Below are 24262 nucleotides of genomic sequence, written 5' to 3'. Positions count from 1 at the left end.
CAGATGACTGACTACTGTATCGAGTTGTTTGAGTAACGGCTTTCGTCGCGTTCTGGATCCTGCGTCTCCTGCGCGACTTGCCACCGCTGAGGAATTGTAGAATCAATTTGTAAAATTTGCCGTGGCAGGCCAGAAGGAATGGGAAGAATGCTCCACGTTGATTCCAGTGGTGTACAGGCAGGTGATTATCACCGCAGCTGCCACCAAGCGCCTATTTCATACAAGAAAACCAGTCTCCTAGTGAGATCAATAGATGACAGTGTCCTCCTCATTCTCAAGCACAACCTCACCATTATGCTCTTCCTGAGCTTGTTTCTCAGCCTTGACTTTTTCGGACTGAGGTGCTTGTACAGGGGAAATATTAGTAGTATCAACATTAGAAACAGATGGAGACTCGAGTTGAGGCTCACCCACCGTCTCCTTAGACGCGCCGTTAGTTTTGCTTTCTGCAGAGGAATCCCGTACAGTCTCTTTTGGATGCCGTGTATAAAATTCGTCCACTTCTCGCTCGATGAGTGCTTCTGCGTCGACGATTTGCTTCTTGATGCGATCTTCGTCTCGGGGCAACAATTCCCATGGTTTGTAATACTGGAAAAGTTAGCATTCAATTATCCAGAGGGTAGTGAAACAACATACCAGCTTCGGTTCTGCTTTTGTCGAGAGGAATTGTGCCATTGCAAGCATATTGGAATGCCGTATCCGCATCTGTAAATTGTCAGAACAAAGTGCCTAATTTCCCAACCGTCGTCTACTAACCGACTCCTCATCGAATTTGATTTGCTCCTCCTCTCGTACAGCTTTCAGATTCGCTAGCTTCTCTGCTCTCCGCACCTCATCTGCAGCCTTCTGTTGTTTGGCCTTCTCCTGTTGTCGCTTCTCAATTTCCAAACGCCTTTTCTGTTGACCATTGGGAGTGCTTTGACTCAAGGTACTGAGAAGCCCACCGAATAACCGCTGACCACGTTTCCTCTCTTCTACAACACTGCTCTTCCTCCGTTCTCGGTTTGGATCTCTGGCTTGATCCTTCTCTGGGAGCGCATCTTCCTCGGCTTTGATTGCTTTTGGCGAGTCATGTATGGCAGTGGGGGAGTGAGAGCTTGGATCGAGGGAAAGTCGAGGACGTTTGGATGTTGAGTCCGACGCTGAGGATTGTCTTCGTTTCGTAGGTGGGGATTTAGGTGGCTCGACTTCGGGGGGAACGACTGCGGACGCGATTGGGCTGGAGAGATGTTAGCTTTTGATTCATCGGTTAAACTGATTGACATACCCAGCATTGTCCGCCATCTGGACTACTGCTTCCAAGGGATATTATTCCGTTGTTTCTTGCAGCCGCGGTCCTGAATATTGTAAGCAGGCTGAAGGTTCGAGTACTTTGACTGTCTCAACTTGGTTAGCGTGTGGTCCGTGCTTAGCAAGCGGGAGGCTGTAAATTTTGGTGGCGTTGATGTTTTAAAAATCAAAGATGTCCTTCTCAAGCTTCGGAAACAACAACGTCCTGCACAACGAAATTGAAGGTGACCTCTTGAAGCTTCACATTACTTAGAGAGTCAAATTAGCGGACTTCCCGTTCCAGAACAACCTCAAAACCTCGACCATGTCTCGCCATCATCCGTAAGTCCCCCGTCCCTACCCCTTCCGGCCCTACTTATCTACTACTTATCTACTAACTTCTCTACCAGCGATCTCGTTATGTGCCGCAAACAATCAGGCATTGCCATCGGACGTCTCTGCGACAAGTGTGACGGCAAATGCCCAGTCTGCGACTCCTACGTTCGCCCCACGACCCTCGTCCGAATCTGCGATGAATGCAGCTTTGGAAACTACCAAAACAAATGTGTTGTCTGCGGTGGAGAGGTACGTCTACTGAGATCTTAGAATTTGATAGGAAGTGTTAACCTATCAAACAGGGCATTTCGGACGCTTTCTACTGCTTCGAGTGCACGCGGTTGGAGAAAGACAGAGATGGATGCCCAAAGATCATAAACTTAGGCTCGAGCCGTACGGATCTGTTCTACCAGTGTGTCCAACTCCTCCCGCATGGGTTTTTGTTGCTAACAAGAGGATAGGAAAAAGAATTTTCGAAATCACTAGCAGGATCGGGCTTAGGTTTTTATCAGGGTTGAAAAGCGCTGGAGTTTGGGCCCGACGAGCTTTGGCACCATCGGCGCACTGGCTTTAACAAAAAGGAGCGCTAAGAATATGACAGGTGCACCGTCTTATGTTGAGCCCTATGGTTTAGCCGGCACTATGCTCCATGGGCTTTCGCGGGTTAGACTAGGTGGAAACATGTCGTTCATGAACGTCACTAACCCATCAATTCACAGAGGTATGTGAGCGCAGGAGTATTGTTGAAGTTTAGATTTAACAATTCAAGGCCTCACTTCTGCATGCCAAAATATCCATTCTTTCCATCAATGCCTGGCTTTTTCAACCCCTTCCGTTCTCCTTCCTCCCCCGATATGTTTCAACGACTCTTCAGCGCGAGACAGACACCGCCTCCAGAAAGGCCAGAACTCTCCAGTGGCCATACCGGCATTTTGGAAGATTGTATAACAACCACTCGCACGGATATATTCCAGCTCGAGCGGAGGATCAAAGCCCTTAACGCAAATGTCCTGGCCATTTGCTACTGTATAAAGAACAAACAGCCATCCTTCGTGCCCCCAACTGCCGTTCGCCTCCCTGAGGTATTCCAAACGGAAGCCATTCCATCTCCTTTCAAAGGCTCGCCGAAGAAGTCAGCCAGGAAATGGCCATCTATTCCACTGCTTCGTTCCAATAGTCCACCAAACGAGGCCAAGGTACTAAATCGTCCTTCTCAAATTGAACGCCCCGCCGATGTTCCTGAAGCCGAGAGAGAGATTCCTTCACCGACAAGAATCGATTGTGAAGATATGGTTTTGATGGCGAATGGGAAAGCGGAGCCTCAAGTTCAACTTAACTTCCTGGTCTTGAAGAAGGCAGAAATGGAGGTCGAGGTGGGGAGATTGGAAAGTGATCTTGTGTTTTGGGCTGGCGTCTACCACGATATCAAGATCGCACACCGAAAGAAAAGCGACAAGGAGGAAAAGAGGAAGCCGTCTTTTCAGACCAGGAATCCGCCACGGCCCTCTTTGCTACGGGAGCCTTCCTTCCATTCCAATCCGATCTCTAACAACCATGCCGAAAGTATGAGTATCCCGACTTCGGCGCCATTTATAATTTCACGAAAGGAGGTCCCATCAAAGAATTGACTGCGAGGGTTAAGGCTACCTCCTTGTTCTCATCAACGCTGGGCCGAAGCCACAAAAACTCGTGGTCCCAAGTCAATGACCTGTTTATGACGGAAGGTAGTGGCTCGAGGGCAAGAGGAACGGGGTCGACTACAAAGTTTGGGACAGGAAATCATGCGAAACATGACCATACGCGCGATGATTTAAGGGTCGATTTGAGGGTGCGAAGGAGGAGTTGGGGAGAGAATCACTGAATTGAGACACGGTAGAATGAATCATGGGAGCCTGTTGTGTTACGGAAAGAATCGTTTATGAATACTTCATAATTTACGCTTCCAGCCACCCCCATATTTCCCCGAGTCGCGTACTGGTTCCGCCCTGCTGGCCGAGGTAATTCTTCCACAATGTCTCTTCTCAGCGAACCCTCTTATCAGCGCCAAAGGCCACCACAATCGTGAAAGGGCTCCACATGAACTTCCACAAGGAGTAGCAGGGTCCTTCATGATGCTTGTGATTGCCCCAAGCCGTTTGAAGGGCCTTGATATATGCTTCACGTGCTTCCTTGGTGATTGGATCATCGCTGAGTGCCTCGCGCTCGTGTTCCTGAAAACATTCTACTCTCTTCTCCAGCATCTTGAGCCGTTCGTTCCGCCCATCTCCAACGGCAAGGAGATGGATGATATGGGATTGCCTCCAGAGAAGATCGCAGTGGGAATATATCACTCCCCGGGTTGCAGCAGTGGCTCAAAAATGGCTCTTCTAGTAGAAAATTTGACAGCTATCTTGGCTACCACCAAGCGTGGCAAGACATAGTGCAAGATTTCTCCTCGCGATTCCTTTCTAAGGACACAAACTCAACGCGATATCTGGACTGGCGCGGTCGATTCTTCAGTAGTTGCAACATTCGGATTTACCTTCATACGAAAAAACCGAATGGACGCTTACTAGAGATCATGAAGAATGTGTCGCAGGAATGTGGAAGAGATGCTTTAACTGTGGCCTAACATGGGCTGCAGAGACGAAGATAACCCGGAAGCTTACGCCGAGCACGAGCGGCCCTCTCAATACTGTGCGCCAACTTGGTCCTGGGCATCGATCAAGGGCCCGATCCTCTTCAAGTATTGGGATGAGGCGGGTCCGTGGAGCGCTAAATATAAAAGGATGGCCAGACATACTCGACTCGATTCGTGGGGTTCTGAGCCGATTTTGAAGTCTGATCCGACAGGTCCCATGAATAGCACATGTTATGATGACCGAGCTGTTGGTTCAAGTGGACCTAGCAGTCCTTGATGGCTCTGCAGGGCCTGGAACCTTGTTGAACCTACTGGATGAGGCTAAACCAACCAAAACTTGCCTTGTGCGCGCCGAGTTCTTGAAGATTTTTGGGGTAGTCTTGGATGTTATGACCCAAACAACTCTCTGGTCCAGGGACGCGCAACATGGCTGCTAGGTTCGAAGTGCATGCACCAAAGTAATGCTGCTCGTGGGGTGGAGATGGACGAAGCAACGATGTAAATTCTACTAGCAAGCGCTATTACTTCTACTTGCAGCTGTTCACTTGGGAGGATGGTTCCGGCATGTTCCCAGAATGGCATCGTATTTCTCCACATAGTTTTACCTTCTACTAGAAAAACTCCCTGGTAAAGAAGCTCTATACGAGAGGGCTGGCATTGGTTGGGAGGAGGGAAAGGGGAGGCATAATCCCAAATGTAAGCTGTTTCAATGCTCTAAAACTTGTATGGTTAAAATCATTTAGCGCCATTGTCGTCAATTACTCATAGCCTAATCAAGATGTTGTATTTTGGTGGCCAACTAGGAATTTGGCCTCACGAAATTGCTTGATGCGTGCAACTGACGTGCAGGCAGAGGTGTTTGGAGGCAGTTTGCATAGTTGAACTGGCGGCTGTGCTATCTCCCCTCCTCTATCCTCTCCCTTCACTTTCCTCTTGGCCCTTCGCTGGGGCTCGGGGTTAACTTTGCTGCTGTTCCCTCACCAGCTTTGTTCCCTGGCCCCCGTACCCATCTTCGCAGAAGGCCGAAAGCTGTAGATGTCGAGACAGAAGGTATTGAGGAAGGAGGAGGTGGGGTCGGAGGCGTTGTAGGGGGAGTAGAGCCTTTGTAAGTGTTGACGTGGGTGGGTGGTGGTGTTTGCTAGGAGTGTTCACTGGCCAACCGCCCAGACCACTCAACCCCCAAATTTTTATTTCACCACAACAGTAATATAGAAGCAAACTTTTGAGTAGATATTCGCAATCAGCGAGCTTGGAAGACTAATCTTACAAGTTTAGGGAACTTTCTAAGCACTTTGAAAGTTCTCAAATTTTTGTGTCCTGACAGGGGTAAAAGTGGGCGTTGAGTGGTCTGGGTGGTTCCGAGTTGAGGCGCTTGTCGGAGGGTTTTGGCGAACAGCGCCGATGGTATCGCCGCGACCACGAGACTTCTCCATGCCCTTTCACAAACTAATCAACTAATCTCTAGGTCTTTTGTGCGAAGCAAGAGCCTCGAGCAATTAAAGGATCTTTGATCGGTAGCATTGACGAATTTTGCATCATTTAACACCTTAACACGCTGGGGATGCTGAAACCAGGGACCAAACTTGCGAAAGCTTGACCAGCCTAAAGGTCGTCCCCGTTCCCGTATCAATCCACCAGACCGGCGGTCTTTATTGTAGCACGTTAAGTGAGCAATTTCAGATTATATTATTATCGTTGACCTAATCCTGCTTACTTTGCACGCTTGGAAGATGCGTTCCATCATATCCAGCTCGCGTCTTTCCCCGCTTCCCGAGTGTGCAACGCGGAGTATGATCCCAGAGCTTTTACACAATGGTACTTCCTACTTCCTTGTCTTGTCTCGATCAAGCTCTACTTTCCTAGGCCAAGAGTAAGGCTGAAAGGAACACCAATTAGCAATTCGGAATGTCACCACCATGGCAAAAGCCGTTGTCTCAAGCCACAGCTGATCTCAAAATTCAATAAATAATGAAGGCGAGAATCTTGGCAACATTCCGAGTGCTCTCAGTGGGGATGTTCGAGATCCCCACTGGCGGTATGTGGAGCGGACTGCTTTCAAGAGTCGAACCTAAATCTGCCTTCTTTCGCGCGCTGAAGAATCCATTCGTATCTATGAAACGATGATGCTTCTGGTTCTCCTCGCCGTCGCAGTCCTTCTCATATCACCCTCCTCTTGTAGTCCTGAGGCTTTTTTTCATCAGTATTACAAGCGACAAGCTCCTCCTGATCAGTTCACTGGAAAGCCTTCCGCTCCAACATTGCAATGGTTTCCATGCTATCCTGATACTTTCCCCCAACCTGAATGTGCCAGGTGCTTCATCCCATCCACGAAAATATCCGAAAAACATACTGACTATCTAGGCTCGAGGTTCCATATGACTACTCCAAGCCTGTTCCAGGCGATATCTTCAAGCTAGCAATTGTCAAGTTCCCGGCCGACCGAACTGTTCCTTACAAAGGCATCCAGTTCCTAAGTTTCCTCAACCCACCGTTCGTGGAAAACATTGCCAGCTTTCCCTTTCCCTTCACTCAAGGTCTCCTAGCTGGATACGATCTGATTTCCTGGGATCCACGTGCCGTTGGTCATACTGAGCCAGGATTGAAATGCTTTGCAGATGATACTGCTCAAGCAGCTTACGCAGACTTCCTCTTCAGTGATCAGTTCACGCCGTATGGAGGGTTCAATGGCACTTTTCCGGCCACGGACAAGAATATCAAGGCGAACATCAAGTCTGTGACAGACACGTTCAAGAAGTTGAGTGATGGTTGTGTGACGTACTCTTCGAACATTCTTCCGTACATGGGAACTGCAGACAATGCACGAGATCTCCATAAAATAGTCTCCCTTCTACCCGCTGGCCAGAAAATCATGACTTACTACGGTCCAGCATCCGTTATAGGTCTCACTTATGCAGCAATGTACCCGACCGGCTTTGACAGCATGACATTCGACGGCGCCGTCAACGTTGAAGAGCTTTACGCAACCGGATTGAATAGCCCTAGCGCAGTCCAAGACGGAGACAAGGCCCTTCAAATGTTCTTTGACAGCTGCGTAGCTGCCGGCCCCAATACCTGCGATCCCACTACAAACTTCCTCTTCTGTCCTTCCAACGGATGTTACTTCTGGAGGCCCACGGAAAAGGAAGTGAAGGTAAGAGCCCGCTGCCAGATATTCAAACAATGAGAAATGCTGAAGATGCTAGGCACGATACGAAGCTCTGAAGGCAAAATTCTACTATAAGCCGTTCAAATCAGTGCCTCCAAACCCCATTTGCGGAGACTGCACATTGACATACTCGGCAATATCTCACTACCTAGCGAGCGCGCTCGATTTACCGGCCTTATTCCAAGATCTCGTTGCCCGTGTCTCGAAAGCACTGCTGGAGATTGAAACCGGTTCAGCATTTCCTATTGGAGAAGTGGAATTCTTTTCTGATGCATTTCCACACGAAGTGGTTGCTTATGATAGGATCTTGCCCTGCCTGGACGCGAAGAGCGTGATTCGGAGTACGGACGGATTGGTGGATCATATGAAGCTGATGAACAAGACTAGCAGTCAGAATGGTTTGGCCGTTGCTGCACAAGAGGCAATGTGTAGCAGTATGTATTCCCCGCACGTTTCGGGCACAATAGAGTAGATTGATCACTCGTAACTGACTATGGCTGTAGCATTCCCAAGGAACGTCAACCTCAAGCACCGCTTCACGGGAGATTTCACCACAAAGAAGCATAACGCCATGGTTTTCATTTCCAATACCGCAGATCCAGAGGAGTCACGCGCAAAGTGCGTGCCCCAAACCCACCTCAGCTTTAGTATTAGCTCACTGACAACCACACAGCGCAAGAGCCATCGCCTCCCGCTTTGCCAACGCCCGCTTCATCACAGTCAATGAATTCGGGGTAGATTCCCCCCATTTCCCTCCCAGACACAAGATTCCAAAATTGGATGCTGACGAAATGAGTCAGATGACCTCCTTCTTCTCTGGATTTTCGGCTTGTAAGCAAACTCTTCTTGATAATTGGAGGACTACTGGTGTGTTACCGCCTCGGAATAGTGTTTGTAATGATGTCGTCGCTGGACCTTTCAATGGAGGGTATCCTTGATTCTTCATGGCCTCTTTGTTACTCGCGTCTGCGATGTGCCAGCTCAGTCATATGGAAGACCGTTATTCCCGATATCGCTCGGAAACCACGGAAGTCAAATGTTCTTTCTTCCCCTTCAATACAAGAGCAGTCGACCTTCCAAGGCTGTAAAGAAGTCATCGGATGCATCCTCCCTGGTAGTCACGTGATGACACAATCTCGACCCCTCGAGCCATTGACATCCATCTATCTAGACTCGAAGCCATCTCCATTGTTTCTTCCATTCCTTCCCACTGATTGGCCCACACGAAAATATCTCAACACACCATCCCAAACTCCGGGGCTCCACCATCCCCGGAAGTCTCTAGCGGGAGATCGTTCCCCTGATCCGAGACCCCACTCCTCACCGATTTTCTCAATCCCCACTGACTCGTCACCCAGTCGGCCTCCGGCCCTCCTGTAACCCCGAGTCTGGGTTTTCAACACTTGTGCCTCACCCCTCCCCATACCTCTATTTTCTAATCATCTCCCCTTCCCTTCTTCGCTTCTCCACGTACCCGTTTATTTGTTTACTCATCTCGATACTCTCCTTTTCGAATACATCAACACATTGCACTACAAGCGAGATGGGATCCTGCCTCACCCGCCTAAAAAAAGAGATGGCAGCGCCACCTCAGAATAACGGCAACTGGAATTCTCTTTCCCCGCAACGGCCAGATGCATATGCTCCCAAACCCAGGCAACAAGTGCAGAAGGTGCGGGTTCCAGGGACGATCGGTGCGCAGTTGGGCAGGATAGAGACACCGAGTGGGATCCCGGGGCTGACGTTTGATCATGCTGGACGGCCTGTGTGAGTTATTCTATTTTTGTTAAATTGACTGTAGTAGTGCGGGAATGCGAATGAGGCTGATGTTGAGATACAGGTGGCGGGAGGAGAATGCGGTCAAGGCGGAGACGGAGCATAGGGAGAATAGATGGTGAAATATTTCATGTTGGGGAGATGGGTGTGGTTGAGATGTTGACACGGGGATACAAATGGGAAAAAACGAAAACGCCGCACGGGAAGCCTCACCATCTCCGGCTTGGAGGATATCGCCACGCGGGGGTTGTGATGAAGCTTGAGGGGATAAATGAGGATATGAGGAATTGGGAGTACGGCTTTGCGAGAAAGGGAAATGGTTTGAATTGGAGCTTGGGATCGTAGAAGAATAAAATTTTGCTTTCGGACTGGCCCCAAGCGCGTACCAATATCCAATTGAACGGGGGAATATGAACAAGGTTCCGAAGCCTCTGAATCCATGAATTTGGCGATCCCAGTCTTCGATTTTCCCCTTTGATGTCAAACATCTGAACAGGTTTTGAACAAACGAGGCTATGCAGTAACAAATGATTGCTTCGGTACAATACAAACATCTCCAAGCACTGCTCGTTGATAGAATAGAAAGTCTCGCACACACACATCCGTCTCAGCAAAAGAAAGCTCTCCCTCCCTGCATGTGCTTCCCCAGTCATCCTCCTCCAATCCCAAAACCCCTTCCCAATGAATACAAAGTCTCCTCTGCTCCACCTTCCTCTCTTCAATTGACAAAAGAGAGGGAATCTATTATGTTGACACATGGCGCGGAGATATCTATGTACTGTATTGCCGTGACCCATGAAGTCCATTACTCATCGGACTAAACACGTAGTTTGTATGTATTGCAGGGTCTCCTACCCCATTCAATGTGCGGCTCAGCCTGATGAATAAATTCTTTTCTTTTTTCGCTCTTCTTTCTCCTCGAGAGAATTCTTTACCTTCGCGTGCTTCTCTTCCAGAGAGCATCGTTGTCGTCCCCAGCCCCAGTCTGGTGTCTTGGCCGGGGCCGGGTATCATATTTCGTTCATCTATCGTTCGCAAATCTGGATGTGGCGGGATATACCCATCTCGTTTTCGTCTCGGTTGCATGGGTGGTGTTCGGGCCGGCATCAGGGGTCGGGAATCTGTCGATCTAGGAGCCGGGAAACCCCTTCTTCATATAACCCAACGAAGAAGCACGCGAGGCAACTGATGAACGCCCTGAAACCCGCCCACACAACCAACTCCATCAACTCTCATCCTTTTCTTTCTCCTCGCCATTCCCTTTCCCCTTCTCACTGCCTCCATTCCCACCAGCGCTGCCATCACTTGGCCCCCCCACTGCCGCCGTTACCTCCATCGCCTCCATTCCCACCGCCAGCCAACATCTTCTCAAACTCCTCTTCATCCTCGCTATCATTCCTTGGGCCCTCTGGGAAGACCCCCGAAGTCGCCCGGGTAGAATGTAAAATCGGCGTCCTGCCCATCCCGCCCTCACCACTCCTCTCCCTCGATCCATCATTATCATCATACCCACTAATCTCACTACCCATAGTCTCGCCACTCTCCCTCTCCTCTGCCCCTCCCCTGCCTAACGGCCGGACAACAGGCAGGCCAAGTCGTCCTGCAGAAGCAGCCATCGCAGACAATCTTTGACTTTGCGCCTGCTCCTGCAACGCAGCATGGTACATCGGCACCCATTGCAACGTAGGTTGACTCCTCCTCAACGGCTGCTGCTGCACGCTCGGCGGCGGTGTAATTGGAGACGAACTCCTCGCATCCCCTCCATCCGTGAAGCTCGCTAGGACTGACATCCAAGTCTTGTTTTCCGGGAGACCCAGGTTCTCGCAGAGCAGCGTCGTCCATCCAGCGACAGTAACGTAAGCCGAATCGCAGATGGCATGTGGTAATCGTCCGCCGTTATTATAAATGAATATTGTGATCCGGCACCAAAAGAATGTAAGGTTCTCCCAAGCCTCCGATTAAATGAATGTGCTGCCCAGCATTGAAAGAATATAAGTGACTATCTAGTCCGTCGTATCGTCTGTCTGTCCTTCGATCGAGAAACCAAACGTAAGCTCATGATGGCATCAGGAACGAACTGAACACCGATGTTCAGTGAGGACAGTTTCAGATACACGGGTCCGTCGTGGCAGGAAACTAGAAAGAAAGAAAGGAACACCACTCGGCAAGTGCGGGATAATGGGAAGAAGTATGAATGAGCTTGCTTCTCAAAAATAGGTTAAGGAAGGAAAAAAGAACTGAATCTAAGCAGAAAGCAGAGGGCAATGATATCGCATTAGCCAGGCAATGAAAGGTCCGACGACATCGGAAGCTTCCTAGCCAGCCAGGCTGCACCGAGAACTTCTTCGAGCAAGGTACGGCAGCGAACCTTGCCTTTGCCGTTGCTGAAAAGAAGAAATTGATGCTCAGGTGCGAGCTGTCTGACAGAGCTCCCTGGCCCTTGCAATAGCTCCCCTGCAACACATCACCCGCCGATTAGCGGTCTCTTATTGACACTCGGTCCATAAATCTCCATGAGTGGCATTCCGGCATCTCGGACCCACCACTCGCACCTCAAAGTCGCGCGGCTCTGAAACCCGGCGAACCTCTGTCTGTGCATGGTCGTGAAATGGCGGGTACACGTGACCCCGTTTCTCAAGTTGGGGGATCGACGTCAGGGGTAACGCCCCCCTGAGACGAGATGCACGGTCAATTTTGATGTCGAGAGAAGTTGCGTGCCGGAAGATTGCGAGGAGATGGGATGGAAGCTTATCCGCTTCTCACCACGAGTGCATGGCAAGGAGCGCCAATTGAAATTGGTGGTGCCCGATCCAGCCAGCGTGACACCCATAACATGTGTCAAAAAGAATTTGTGGGTCCAGTATCTCAAGCATACCATCGACCTCGAGGCCGCTCATTCGATCGGTAGCCAGGAGAGATCGGATGGTATTGCGGTCAGACCTCGCTGTCGGTTCTTTTTTGTGTGGGAAGATGGGACGAACGTGGATCCGAAGCACTCACCTCAGCGTCTGATTAGAAGAACACCGAACCTTGCAGCACCTTGCAGCAATTCGAATATTCCATCTTCTACGCCATCATGCCGCATGGCGGCTTCCACTCAGATCGTTCGCACAGAGGTGCATTGCTTAAGACAGCGTACATATACCCTCACGTTAAGACGTTAACATGTTTCATATATTTATGTCAACCAGACACGCCATCTACAGGACAGATCAAAGATCAACAAATGTATTGCTCTGCTCGCCTAGGAACCCGCAATCTGTAAGTGAATGCAACGTGGACAGCTTGTCAGAGACTCGACGTAGTTCGAGCATAAGGGCACTTGTCCGGCTCCGCCGATTGACCCGCCCAAATCATCATGCCACATTTTTTCCGAAGATGAATCACGCCATCAGCACAAGGCTGATTAGTTCTCATGAGTTTACAGTACTTCTTAGAAACGACGATGTACCCCTCAATTTACAAGTGAATCCAATGTACACGCTTTAGAACAGGTAAGAAAAAGACAAGTCTATGTTTGGCGCAAGAACTTGAGGGCCTCTTCCCTCTCCGCAGCGGGCAACATGCTGAGAACCTGCTGCACACCCTTCAGTCCTCCCTTGTGGTTTCCTCTCAACAGACTAGCAACATCGAACGCAACTCCTTCAGTCTTCAATGCCTCAACCTTTTCATGTACAGTCTTTCTGTTCTCCTCATACCACATAGCAACATCATGATCTGCGTGACTGAAGTCCGGGATGCCGGTCCAAGCCGCAAGAGTCTCAATGTTGCGGGCTCGCGACGAAAGAGGGTTCTTGGACGTTGATGACATGCGTCTCAAGATGTATTCCTCGTTGACACGGCGGCGAACACGCCAGTAGAAGAATCGTCGTGCCTCTCTCCATTGTAGTGATTGTCTGATGACATCCTTGGCTTTCATTCGGCCGGCTCGGTCATGGAGATCCGCAAATTGTAGCGAGACTTGCATGTAAACTGGTAAGAGTAATTGCTCGCGAGCAGTTGCTTTCACCTTGACCTCACTCAGCTGCTCTGGGCTCAAGGACTTGTCTGCCAGCTGCTTGCGAAGAGCACCGTATTCTGGATCCAAGCGAGCCATAGTCTCCAGCTGCTTATCCCGGCGGTACCTGATGTTGACAATACCTTCCGGTTCCAGAATACCGCCACGTGAGTCTTCGTCAGCATACATCTCCATGTATTGCGGGTTGATCGTTGGATCGACAACAACCTGAGACCATTAGCAACTATCAGACGATACTTTTAGATAAGGACTTACCCATGAACCACCACGCAGCTCTCCAAATGGCGGGATGTAGACAAAGATCGGTTGCTCATACTTGACAAGCGCATCGACGATGTAAGATCCATACTTGAGCACCTCATTGTACATATCGCGCTGGCCACCTGAGAAACCTCTCCAGTTCGCCAAGATCATCAATGGCAACTGCTCGCCGTTGTTGAAGTCCCGGATGGCCTGTGCAGTCTTGAAAGCGGAGTTCGGGTACCAGACTCCGCCAGCTTCATTGGTGATCTGTTCCATCGAATCTGGATTAGCCGGATCAGCTGGCATGATATTCTCCACAGATCGAGTTTCAACAGCGATAACACCCATGGGGATGCCACCGAGGCGAGCGCGACCCACAACAACGGTCTTGGCCCATCCTCCAAGTGTCTCGACGAAAGAATCCTTATCGAAAAGTCCAGGCATGAATCCTTCCTCGTCCTCCTTGCCGCCAATCAACCATCTCACGTCGTATGGCTGCTTCGCAGGTGGAGTATAGACAATGTCTCGATCCCAAGAGTCCACAGCGGGTCCGATTGGAAGTGGACTATTTCTCTTGTCCGGGACGTAGGCCATCCACTCGACGATCTTGGAAACACCCTCGAAATCATCATTGGCGGTCATATGAGAGACACCGTTCTTGTACATGATTTGAGTACCACCAAGTTGTAAGTTGGAGGTGTAGACTTCACGACCGAGAAGCTTGTTGAGAGCGGGAGCACCAGTCAAGATAATTGGTTGGCCCTCGATCTGGATAGCACGCTGGCCAAGGCGGACCAGGTAGGCACCAATACCGACCGATCGACAAGTGACCAAAGTGATGGTAAAGATGTCCTCGTAAGCTCTGCTTGTTGCACCGGCAATTAAACCGGAGCCCTTCAAACACTCAACACCAAGACCGTCTTCAGCACCAACAATGGTTGTGATTCGGTGTCTTGTCTCCCCATCCTCGACAATTTCTTCGGTGATGACATCCTTGGTCTTACCATCCTCGAATCGCTTCTTGGCATCTTTGTTCAAGTAGAGATACTTGAAACCAGCCTCTGGCTTTGCGGGATCATTCCATGCGACATTGAAGTGAGGGATGAGCTCCTCAGCCATGCCAATACGGGCACCAGAGTTGGCAGAAAGGTAGATGCGAGGGATACCAAGCTTTCTCGCAAGCTCCGTGCACTTGTGGAAGAACTGATCTTCCTTGGGTCCGAAGCTACCAATTTGGAAAGTGATGTCGTTGGCGATGATCACGAACTTTCGGCCACGGGGATACTCGGGGGTTCGTGCAGTGACGATCCAGCCAACCATACCGTGAGTGTTGGTTCCTGGCTCACGGACGACTTCAGCAAGGTTGTCTTGATCATCCAAGACCAGTTCACTGTAGTCAATACACTCGCCAGTTGGCGGTTGCTTGTCACCCAGGGAGGAATGCTTCTTAACAGCCTTGACCCAGCTGTTTTGAATGGCCTGCCTGAATAGCTCTGGGAAATCGTAGACGTATTGCGTGCCCATAAGATGGGCCTTGTACCGCTTTGGCTGCAACCACTCTTTGGTGGGGTATGGTGTCGATACTGGTCGCAAGTGCATGGAGCCAATCTTGTTTGTGCCTCCAATGCTCTGGAAGACCCAGTCACCGCCCTTCTCAGACTTGCGCTCAGCATACATCTCAACTTGAATGACATATCCTGAAGTGTTCGTAATGACAACACGAAGAGGGTATGGCATGCCAGTTGTGGGCTCCGTGCAAATGATGCGAATTTCAGCACCAGTGACACGGAGACGCCAGAGACGGCGGCCGAAACGTTCCAAGAAACCACCAAGGGCATGCTCAACCTCAGGTGGCTGAAGAGGGAAGACTGGTGAGAAGTTGATGAAGATGTGGTTGAGATCAGAGTTGTTGTTGCCAATAATTTCAAGAGCATCCAGAATATCGTTCATTAACCTGTCGGATTCCGAAATCAGGTACTCCGCGGTTGGGATCTCATCTCGCAGTCTTCCAGGGCGAACGACAGCACGTGTGAAGTAGCGCTTGTCACCCTCGACGCCCTTGCCAACTGCCTCGTAGATGGAGATGTTCCGGTTTTCGGTGAAGACAGGTTTGATATTGAACTTAGAGAGTCTTCCAAGTTCAAGTTGGAAGGACAAAGCTGGTTCGCTGTGACGGATACTCTGGTCTTCTTCGTATTCGGGTCCTCGGAAGGTGTAGTAACCTGGATAAGATCCATCCTTGCGACCACAGATGAACGTCAATCGGCGAACGCGACGGGCAAGAAGCTCTTCCTTGTAGTCCTTCACAATGAGTTTGATTCTGTTAACAGTTTCGTTGTCACCCAGACTCTCAGCATCCCGGACTGCAACGTTGCAAACTGCTGTGAGTTCATCTTCGTTTGTCAGAGGGGGTGCTGGTGTCTTCCTCTTGCCACCCAAATCTGGCATCAAACCATTCAAAACATTGCGTTTCTTGGAACCAGCAGTAGGGAGCACCTCAAGAGCTCGCATGAGATATTCTTCGGCTTCGTCCAGATACTGAACTGGAACAATGACACCTTTTCGGTTTGGCTCATGGTCGGTCTTGTTTACCAGGTAGGACATGTCGCTGATGGAGCTGACTCGCTTGAACGGGTTGCCACCCTCGTATGATGGAGTAGCAGGTGTAGATGGGGCAGAACCTTGAATAGGCATACCAAGCTCCCCGGCGCCCATTTTTCGGAGAACGAAGTCCCATGAGACGATGAAAGGAGGCTCGGAGGAGTCATTGTGGTACTCAATCTTCTTCAGCGAGTATGCACGATAAGCTCTTCGAATGTAAACCTCCAGAGCAGCGAGTGATACCCAAGGATCTTGGTAGCCGAAGAAAATAGGCAAAACATCGAAGACAGTATACTTCGAGTCGACGACCTCCTTGAGCACGTCCAGATTGGGTTCTCGGTGCTCCCAGCCTGTTTCACCATATCTCGATTCAACGACTGAAGACCGGAGAATGTGCTCCATTTGAGCAGCACGCTCCTCCAATGAAGGCATGGCGCACTGGATGAGCAATTCTCGAGCCTTCAATGCCACCTTTGCGGTTTGTCGAGATTCCAACTCCGTGAGTTTTCGCAAAGCTGGTCGGAAGTATTTCGCGACGTTGCCAGCACTCGGCTTGTTGGGTTTATACTCATCAAGGATAGCCAGAATCAAGTTGTTCTTGGCTCCGACTCTGCTATGGGAAAGCACTGTCTGGACGACCTTTAGGATATCATCCTTGTTCTCTTCTCTGAGCTTTAGAATCACCTCCTCGTCACGAGAAGAGCGACCAGAGAAGAGCCGTTCGACAGAGGCATATTGTTCTAGGAGTCCAGAGAAGATGTCGAACTCGTGAACTTTTTGGCCTTCAGCATATCTATCAAGGACTTCGGTCAGAGGCAAGAGGGTAGTTTTCAGAAGGTCCACATCGCTAGGGGCAACGCTCTCATCGAGGAATTTGCTAAGCGCCTTGGAAAGGTTCTTTGCCGGGAATTCGCCGTTTCGTGTCTTGGCACGGTCCACAATCTGGGTGAAGGTAGCATCAAGGCGTTGGGGCATTCTGGCGTGGAGGGCAGAGAACTGAGCGTTCCACTCGCTGTAAGGCAGATCCGGGTCGCGGAGGACATCGATCAAATCCTTAAGGGTTCCGGCCATAATGACTTGATTATCGAAGCCATCAAGGATATTCTTCAGGATGCTGTGAAGAAGGATGAATCGTTGAGCGGGTTTCGTGCCAACAACTTGAGGTGGTCCAAGATCTGGAATATGACCAAGGAAGGGTTGCGCGGACTTAACCCTCGACGGATCATCAAGAGCAAGTATACCCAGAATATCACCGGCCTCGAGGGTGGCTCCTGGCTGCTTGATAAACTGCACAATACCATCTTCCTGCGCAACGAGAGGCATGTACATCTTCATGACCTCTACTTCAGCGAATGCTTCTCCGGCCTTGATATGTTGTCCATTGTCGACCGTGAACTTGACAAGCTTTCCTGGAGAGGGAGTTCGGAGTTGTGTTGGGTCGTTCTCTTGTTCGAGCAAGCAAGTTTTGCTATCAACACTCAGGCGAGTGGCGCCAACCTCTTCCTTCCAGTAAACGTTGTGACTTCGCCCGCTGATAAGAACAAGGAGACCTCCATCGCTGAGAGCTCGGACACCCACTGCGCACTTGGAGCCGTTGATGAATAAGTGGTAGCTGTCCAGGCTTGATCGAGTAGCCGTGAATTTGTATCTGTGACCGTCGTAGATGAAATCGATAGGGAAGACGGTCTTCAGAATATCTTTCGCAGGCACTTGTCCTTTTTCCAAGCTTGTTCGGTACTCCGCAATGCAGCTTTCGCTAGCAATGTGGGCTTTACAGACAGCGCCACAGACAACGGCCAGCATAGGATCTGGGCGCTCAGCAGTCAACTTATTCGAAATAAGCTCGTCGAGCCAGCCAGTGGTGATGGTATTGCCCTCGAAAGCTGGCGTCTCCAGAAGCTTGATCAAATACTCAACAGTGGTTCGGAAATCACCACGAATGCTCAATTCCTTCAAAGCCACAACCATATGCTTCCGCGATGCTTGTCGATTTTCACCATAGGCGAAAATGTGACCGAATTGACTGTCTGAGAAGCTGTGGATACCACCAGCTGTTCCAACAGAGAAGTAACCCCACACATTGGAGCTACTCCTGAAGTTCAGCTCGTGCATCGTACCGCTGGAAGGCTTGAACCCCTCCCCAGGATCTTCGGATGTGATACGGCAAGCAGTTGTGTGGCCCTTGGGCTGCGGTCTCCGTTGAGTCTGGGAGCTATTCTCCTTGGAGAAATCGAAGTCGATTTCGGTTGAGGTCGAAGGGTCAGCTCCATAAAGTAATCTGATGTCGCGGATTCGGTGCAGAGGGAGGCCCATCGCAATTTGGAGTTGCGCAGCAGGCAAATTTACACCACTGACCATCTCAGTCGTAGGATGCTCGACTTGCAGTCTAGGGTTGAGTTCTAAAAAGTAGAACTTGTCGTCCGCATGCGAATAGAGGTATTCGACAGTACCAGCAGAAACGTAACCCACGAGACGACCCAGACGAACAGCTGCCTTCTCCATAGCCTGGAAAGTCTCTTGTCTCGCAATGGTGACCGGAGCTTCTTCGATGATTTTTTGATGTCGTCGCTGAACGGAACAATCTCTGCCAAAGAGCGAAATATTGTTCCCGTACTCATCAGCAAGTAATTGAACCTCCAAATGTCTCGCATTTCCTGCAAGCTTCATAATGAAGATGGGAGATCCTGGAATTTCGCTGGCGGCAGCTTTATAAAGGGCCTCGAACCCATTCTCGGAATCAGCTTTTCGGATACCCTTTCCACCACCACCTTCTGAAGCCTTGATCATGACCGGGAAACCAATTTCCTTGGCCTTCTCGAGACCTTCTTGCCATGATTGAACACAGCCTTTCATATAGACCGAATCCTCGACTGTGACAATCCCTTCCTCGTTGACGTCCACCTGCTCCACGCCAGTTCCCGACCATGGTATACAAGGGACCTTGGCATGTTGTGCAACGATCGTCGAAGAAATTTTGTCACCGAGCGATCGCATCGCAGAGCCCGGCGGGCCAATAAAAACAATCTTCTTCGGCGACATGGCCAGCGATTCTGGCAGTTTCGGGTTTTCTGAAGCATGGCCCCTATTCAAGTCAACAAAAGTGCCCCAACGACAAAAGAATTATCAGAACACCAACCATCCAGCCCAGACAGCGTGTACGCCCATACGCTCAGCAATATCAACGATTAATTCCACATTTGCGTAATTGTTGTTGTTCGTTCCGCCCGGGACTTCGACGTATTGGTCTGCCATCCGGATATAATCTGCATTTGCCTGCAAATCTTCAGGAGTAGCCATGACGGTGAATTGTATAGCCCTCTCGTCGCCGAAAGTCTCGTAGGCCCATTTTCGCACCGATCGGATCTCCTTGACTGCCGCAATACCGTTATTGGCAATCAGGACCTAGATTTCTCGTAAGTGAAGCTCGTGGTGTTGATTTGCGCTGTGCTCACGTTTGTGATGACGGTGTGGCCATCGTGGGCGGCCACGAAGTCCTTGACTCGACTGGGAGGAGCATTCTCAAGCTTGTTGCCGCCGATAAAGTGGTCTGCCAGCTTGTGCTTTGCTGCGTAGGAGGTTGTGCCGTTCATGATGGGCACGGTGACATTGGCCTTGGTGCCGTTCCCATTGCCATTGATTTCGGCCATTGTGCAGGAAATTGCTGCTCGTTGCAGACGAGCGGGAGAAGAGTCGTCGCCAGTGGTGTATTAGAGAGGAGAACCGGCGAGAAAAGATGTGTTTCGTCGAGCAGTTCGGGAGATAGCGTTCCCTGCCGGACTCGACGAAATATATCGCAAAAGGTTAAATCTACAAGAAACAGACTCAGGCGGTTTCGGGAGGGTATTAAAGTAGAAGTGGATTGAGGGAAGGGAATAGAAAGAGTGAGTGTAAGAGGAGTGGGGCACAGGAGGCGAGGAGGCGAGGAGGTGAGGAGTGCAACCGTGTTCTAGTATTTGTGAGAGAAAACGACTTGTGATTTGGTTTGACAGAGCTCGCTCCGTTTCCTCAACACCAAAGGCCTCGCTCACCGAATTTCCGGCGAACGAGCTCAGCGGTTGGGCCTGCACCATGCCGTTTGCGGGCTAGCCCCGCGGATCACCCTAGCATCGAAACAACACTTTTGCAGACGTTGATTTCCACAACTCGCACTTTGCGATGCATCAAGTAGTGCATAATCCCTAAACTTGGCACGCGGATCATCTCGGATCGACGATGTTCACCTCTGCATCCAAGATTGCTGCAGATTGCGTCTGTTGAGAGGCTGCGAGGACGCAACAGCAAGGCCTCGGGGGAATAATGGCTGGAGAATTTCCACTGATTCACTGAACCATGACGCAGGGAGCGATGCACAATCCTGGTCATCCCGTCCGTGGCGGGCCTGGCGGGCCTGGCGGCGAAATGTTCCGCCTCAAAGGACTTCCCCAACATTGTCCAGGACGTCCCGGGTGGGAGGGACTCCAGGGACAACAGAGATCTAGTGACCACGTCCACTCTCTAGATCGGGCGGGAATGACTGGACATCTACAGCCTCAACATCTTCCATATATGGCCGGCCATCCCCCCAAAGATAACTCCGCCGGATCCGCGCAATCCACGCTCACGCCGCTGCGCACACAAACGACACCCGTGGACCGGAATTTGGTATTGCACACACCAACGACGCAAAGGAGAGGCGCATGGCCAACATCACCTGACCTGCACGTCCACCTCCTCGCTCCATCTGCCTCTCACATCTCCATCTTTGAAAACCTCATCTCTAGATCCCGAGCCTTCCAATGATCTGCCCCCACGATTCAACCACCGCCTCTGTACGACATATCGCAAATCACTCCCTTATATCAGCCTTCCATTAAGTTCAAATACCAACACTTTGAACCCTATTTTTAGGCCACTCGTCAGCAGCTACTCAGCCTTCACGGAGAGTACCAACGCAATGCACGGGCACCAATCCACGCAAATAGGGGAGAAATTCCCGAACAACTACATACCCCGGCCGGAGAAAATAATTTACCATTTGTTCTGCTAACCTGGGAATTACCATGCCGATGTGCAACAGAAAGTGAGAACAAGAGAGCCCAGTGCCCGAACCCCCACTCACTGTCTGTTTGCCTCACCTGCCCTCAGTCACTCGCATCCTGCAGCGCTCTTGAAACACACTCTTTCTCCCCAAAGCAACCACCCGAGCGCATGACTTGCCCTGCTGCAAGGTCGCGGCGGGACGACTCACGAGAATAGAACTTCTCGCATGGAAGGTGGAAGGGGGGATGGGAGCAAACACAGTCACGATCACGTGGGCCCCTAGTGTCTCGTCATCAAATTCATTGCTGCAAGAATTAGAATAATCTCTGTACCTCTCTCTTGATGCCTGGTCCCCAAAAATGCGTATCATCTTGCCAATGCTCAGAAAATAAGAACGCCCAAAGCACCATGCTCAAAGCAAAGCAAAGCCACTGAATGTCCCCGATTCCCTAGCTTGGTCATAACAATCGTCACAAGCCGTTACAAGTAAAGAACTCCCTCAATATGTCTCTCCCACTTCACTCAGCTTCCTTGGTCGCCCCGGTGGCTGCATGCTGCTTTCTCCCTTCTCGCCAGGCTTCTGCCCGCTGATTGATCTTCGGGGTAATGCAGACATGCTCAATCCGCCACTTTTCCTTCGAGGGATCCCTTTGGGAGCAGGAATAGCGCTGCCTTCTGTGTCCGCTTTGCTCATTGTATTTCTTCGACTGGGAGATCCAAAATCAAGCTCGCGGCTTTCGTCTAAGTCTATGTGTGAGACGCTCTGGGAGTGGCCGTGTCCGTGGGAGGCCGAGAAATTACCTCCGATGCTAGATCGGGGTCTTCGAGATTCGGCAATCTGTGATTGAGAATAATGTCCCAAGGGGGTGCGAGAACCAGTCAAGGAGGCTCGACTCACTGGTCGGGCAAGCTCTGTTCGGCTCAGAGGTCGGTCTGGGCGTACAAAGCTTGATGAAGTGCTGGCTCGGCTGCTCGGTCTGCTATCACTCCCATCCCGGTTTGGAACGGGCCCGAAAGATAGGCGGCTGATTCCTGACGTTGACAGCCTTGTAACATGCTTGGTTGAAGAGGGAGTGTCTTCTGCAGCAGCAGATGAATTGCTTGTCGTGCTCGCGCTCGTCCGTTTCTTACTTCTTATTGTGACGCTGGATGGCATGAAATTCTGGCCCAAAGCAGATAGGTTTCGTGGAGAGGCACGAGGAGGCGTGCTAACGGGTGCAGGGAGTTTCGATCTCGCGGATTGTACTCGCTGCTCGAGCCTTTGCATTTGTGCCGTTAGAGTTCGGATATGGGTGAGAGATGTAGAGTTGGGCAGGCCTCGAGTTGCTGGGGCCTTCGCTTTGGCATTTCGAATGACAGAGGGGGTAGCGTTCCTGGCACGAGAGGAACTGGTTGGAGCTGTCAGCCCCCTTGAGTTTCGTAAGGTCGATGACGATGGTTGATATCGTGCTGTCGGTTTGGGCGTTGTGCTAGAGTCCCCTGAAGGCATCTTAATCTTGCTCTTTGGTGGATTCATCGGAGTCTTGACAGCGGCTTTTGCGGAGCCAGAAGCTTCTGAAATTGGGGGGGAAGGTGGAGTGGGGGTTTCGGAGACGGTATCAGTTGTGGAAACCGATTTGGTATCTGGCGGAGTCGTGATCATAGGCGAAGAAGATGTAGATGCTGGAGAGCCAGGGAGAGAGGGAGAATTGGGTGCTGTAATGTCTGTTGTGAGGGAAGTAAGTTGTCGTTTCCGGAGCTTGTCTTGCAGAATCTCTGCTTCGATCTTGAGATCTGATAGTTCATCTCGAAGCCGCTGTGTCTCGATCCGGAGGTTCTCTCTTTCTTGTTCCCCGACCTTCATCTCCTCCTCCATCATCACCGCTCTTTCGATAGCAACATTATACTTTGATTCCAGATCCTCGTACGATGAGGACGTATTTCGTGCCTGTCTCTCAAAATCATCGTTCTGAACTTCAATATCTCGAAGTCGCAGCTGTAGTGTTCGGTTCGAATCTCGAAGTGTAGTGATCTCCTTCTGCAAGGTGTTCTGCGCAGCACCTGCCTCGGTCTTCGATTGCTTATATTTAGTCTGCCAAAATAAACAAGATTAGCTTCAGATCTGACAACTCACGGCCAGCAGGGGACCTCGGGGAAAACAAATAAATATTCAACATACCTTCCATTCGTCGACCTCAAACCCCAAGCTCTCAGCCTTCTCTTGCAGAGCTCGTTCCCTCTTCTCAGCCGCCTCAACATCCTTCTCCAACTCAGCTTCCAGCTCCTGACTGGAAGCTTGGAATTCCGCTAAGTCATGCTCTAGCTGTTCATATTGCGATTTGTAGTATGCGAGGGCACTCTCCGGCGACGACAGATCTGTCGGAGGTGATGACGGTGGCTCGGCCATGTACAGCGTAATTCGTGTTTACCGTGTCTCTTTCCTATGCGCAAGCCAGCATCCGCAATGTTCCTGGGGGCAATATGTCCTCTGCAGAGGTCGAGCTCTTTTCTTCGCTACCCCTGATTGCGCTCAGGCGGATGCGCTCGAATTCCTGCACTGCTGTAGCGGTGTAGTTGTGCAAATAAGCAAGGTCCGCGCGGCTTGGATTGAGGTCGTTCGTGATTCCTTCGATGGTTCGGTCCGGGGCGTTGGTGATGATCGTATCCGATGTAATGCTGTAGAATAGCTCTGTTCCGTAGATGTCGTTCGTGTGTCGTGCTTGGTGTTGGTCGGGGCTGGCGGTGGTCGAAGGGGCGTTGTTGTCGATGGGCGATGGTTGTTTCCTGATCTCCTATACTTTGCTTTCCTGATGCAGACCTACCGGAAGACCCCTGTCAACACGCTGATATGGCAACGGACAAATTAGACGCCAAGCATGCATGTGACTGCTTGTGACTGCTTGTGAGAACTTCAAATTTCTACCAACGATTCATCAGCTCAATTTATTGCTAAATATCCTATACATTATAGCCAAGAGATCATATTGTCGTGTTCATTTGGCTCTGTTCAATTTCAATGTTCAACGCGTCAAATTGGCTCCAGCGAGCTAAAATCGCGTCTCCTGAGTTTATCGGAAGCGCGAAATGCTTCATCAGTAAAATGCACCTGTTAGGCCTCGAGATGTTTAAGCTCCGCGTTTCGAGGCAATTTTAGGCATCTATCCAAGATATGCTTTTGTCAAAACTCATTCAAGTGATGATCAAAAGATTGTTGTTGTGATGTGCGCGCTTGGGG

At 50.4% G+C, this 24262-nt stretch overlaps 8 protein-coding genes across 8 annotated transcripts; 4 read left to right on the top strand and 4 right to left on the bottom strand.

Moving 5' to 3' along the window:
• Positions 1–246: 246 nt before the first annotated feature.
• Positions 247–1284, bottom strand: K444DRAFT_645875 (uncharacterized protein; the record flags this gene model as incomplete). The annotated part of the gene is made up of 4 exons (XM_024885140.1): positions 247–588; positions 637–705; positions 757–1219; positions 1268–1284. 4 exons carry the CDS (start codon positions 1282–1284, stop codon positions 247–249), a joined length of 891 nt encoding a protein of 296 aa, XP_024731974.1.
• A 186-nt stretch (positions 1285–1470) lies between these two features.
• Positions 1471–2392, top strand: K444DRAFT_596901 (PHF5-like protein). Its single transcript, XM_024878460.1, has 4 exons — positions 1471–1611; positions 1680–1854; positions 1908–2017; positions 2067–2392. The coding sequence occupies exons 1-4, from the start codon at positions 1595–1597 to the stop codon at positions 2089–2091; spliced, it is 327 nt and encodes a 108-aa protein (XP_024731973.1). The 5' UTR covers positions 1471–1594; the 3' UTR covers positions 2092–2392.
• On the top strand, positions 2013–3473 carry K444DRAFT_96685 (uncharacterized protein). Its single transcript, XM_024888839.1, has one exon. It carries the CDS (start codon positions 2388–2390, stop codon positions 3231–3233), a length of 846 nt encoding a protein of 281 aa, XP_024731972.1. The 5' UTR covers positions 2013–2387; the 3' UTR covers positions 3234–3473.
• Positions 3474–6345: 2872 nt separating this feature from the next.
• K444DRAFT_666968 (uncharacterized protein) lies at positions 6346–8519 on the top strand (the record flags this gene model as incomplete). Its single annotated transcript, XM_024887248.1, has 6 exons — positions 6346–6536; positions 6587–7376; positions 7429–7825; positions 7895–8009; positions 8065–8125; positions 8192–8519. The coding sequence occupies 6 exons, from the start codon at positions 6346–6348 to the stop codon at positions 8327–8329; spliced, it is 1692 nt and encodes a 563-aa protein (XP_024731971.1). The 3' UTR covers positions 8330–8519.
• A 41-nt stretch (positions 8520–8560) lies between these two features.
• On the top strand, positions 8561–9609 carry K444DRAFT_617508 (uncharacterized protein). Its single transcript, XM_024881140.1, has 2 exons — positions 8561–9158; positions 9232–9609. The coding sequence occupies exons 1-2, from the start codon at positions 8968–8970 to the stop codon at positions 9287–9289; spliced, it is 249 nt and encodes an 82-aa protein (XP_024731970.1). The 5' UTR covers positions 8561–8967; the 3' UTR covers positions 9290–9609.
• A 572-nt stretch (positions 9610–10181) lies between these two features.
• K444DRAFT_617506 (uncharacterized protein) lies at positions 10182–10911 on the bottom strand. Its single transcript, XM_024881139.1, has one exon. The coding sequence runs from the start codon at positions 10781–10783 to the stop codon at positions 10469–10471; it is 315 nt and encodes a 104-aa protein (XP_024731969.1). The 5' UTR covers positions 10784–10911; the 3' UTR covers positions 10182–10468.
• A 1401-nt stretch (positions 10912–12312) lies between these two features.
• K444DRAFT_569012 (putative acetyl-CoA carboxylase) lies at positions 12313–19999 on the bottom strand. Its single transcript, XM_024877222.1, has 4 exons — positions 19482–19999; positions 19166–19431; positions 13441–19111; positions 12313–13392 (listed from the first exon to the last, which is right to left on the bottom strand). Exons 1-4 carry the CDS (start codon positions 19674–19676, stop codon positions 12679–12681), a joined length of 6846 nt encoding a protein of 2281 aa, XP_024731968.1. The 5' UTR covers positions 19677–19999; the 3' UTR covers positions 12313–12678.
• Positions 20000–21547: 1548 nt separating this feature from the next.
• On the bottom strand, positions 21548–23434 carry K444DRAFT_645872 (uncharacterized protein; the record flags this gene model as incomplete). The annotated part of the gene is made up of 2 exons (XM_024885139.1): positions 21548–23119; positions 23207–23434. 2 exons carry the CDS (start codon positions 23432–23434, stop codon positions 21548–21550), a joined length of 1800 nt encoding a protein of 599 aa, XP_024731967.1.
• Positions 23435–24262: the final 828 nt, after the last annotated feature.

The sequence above is a fragment of the Hyaloscypha bicolor genome, assembly GCF_002865645.1.
Source record: "Hyaloscypha bicolor E unplaced genomic scaffold K444scaffold_126, whole genome shotgun sequence".
NCBI lineage: Eukaryota > Fungi > Ascomycota > Leotiomycetes > Helotiales > Hyaloscyphaceae > Hyaloscypha > Hyaloscypha bicolor.
This window is presented reverse-complemented; position numbering and strand designations above follow the sequence as displayed.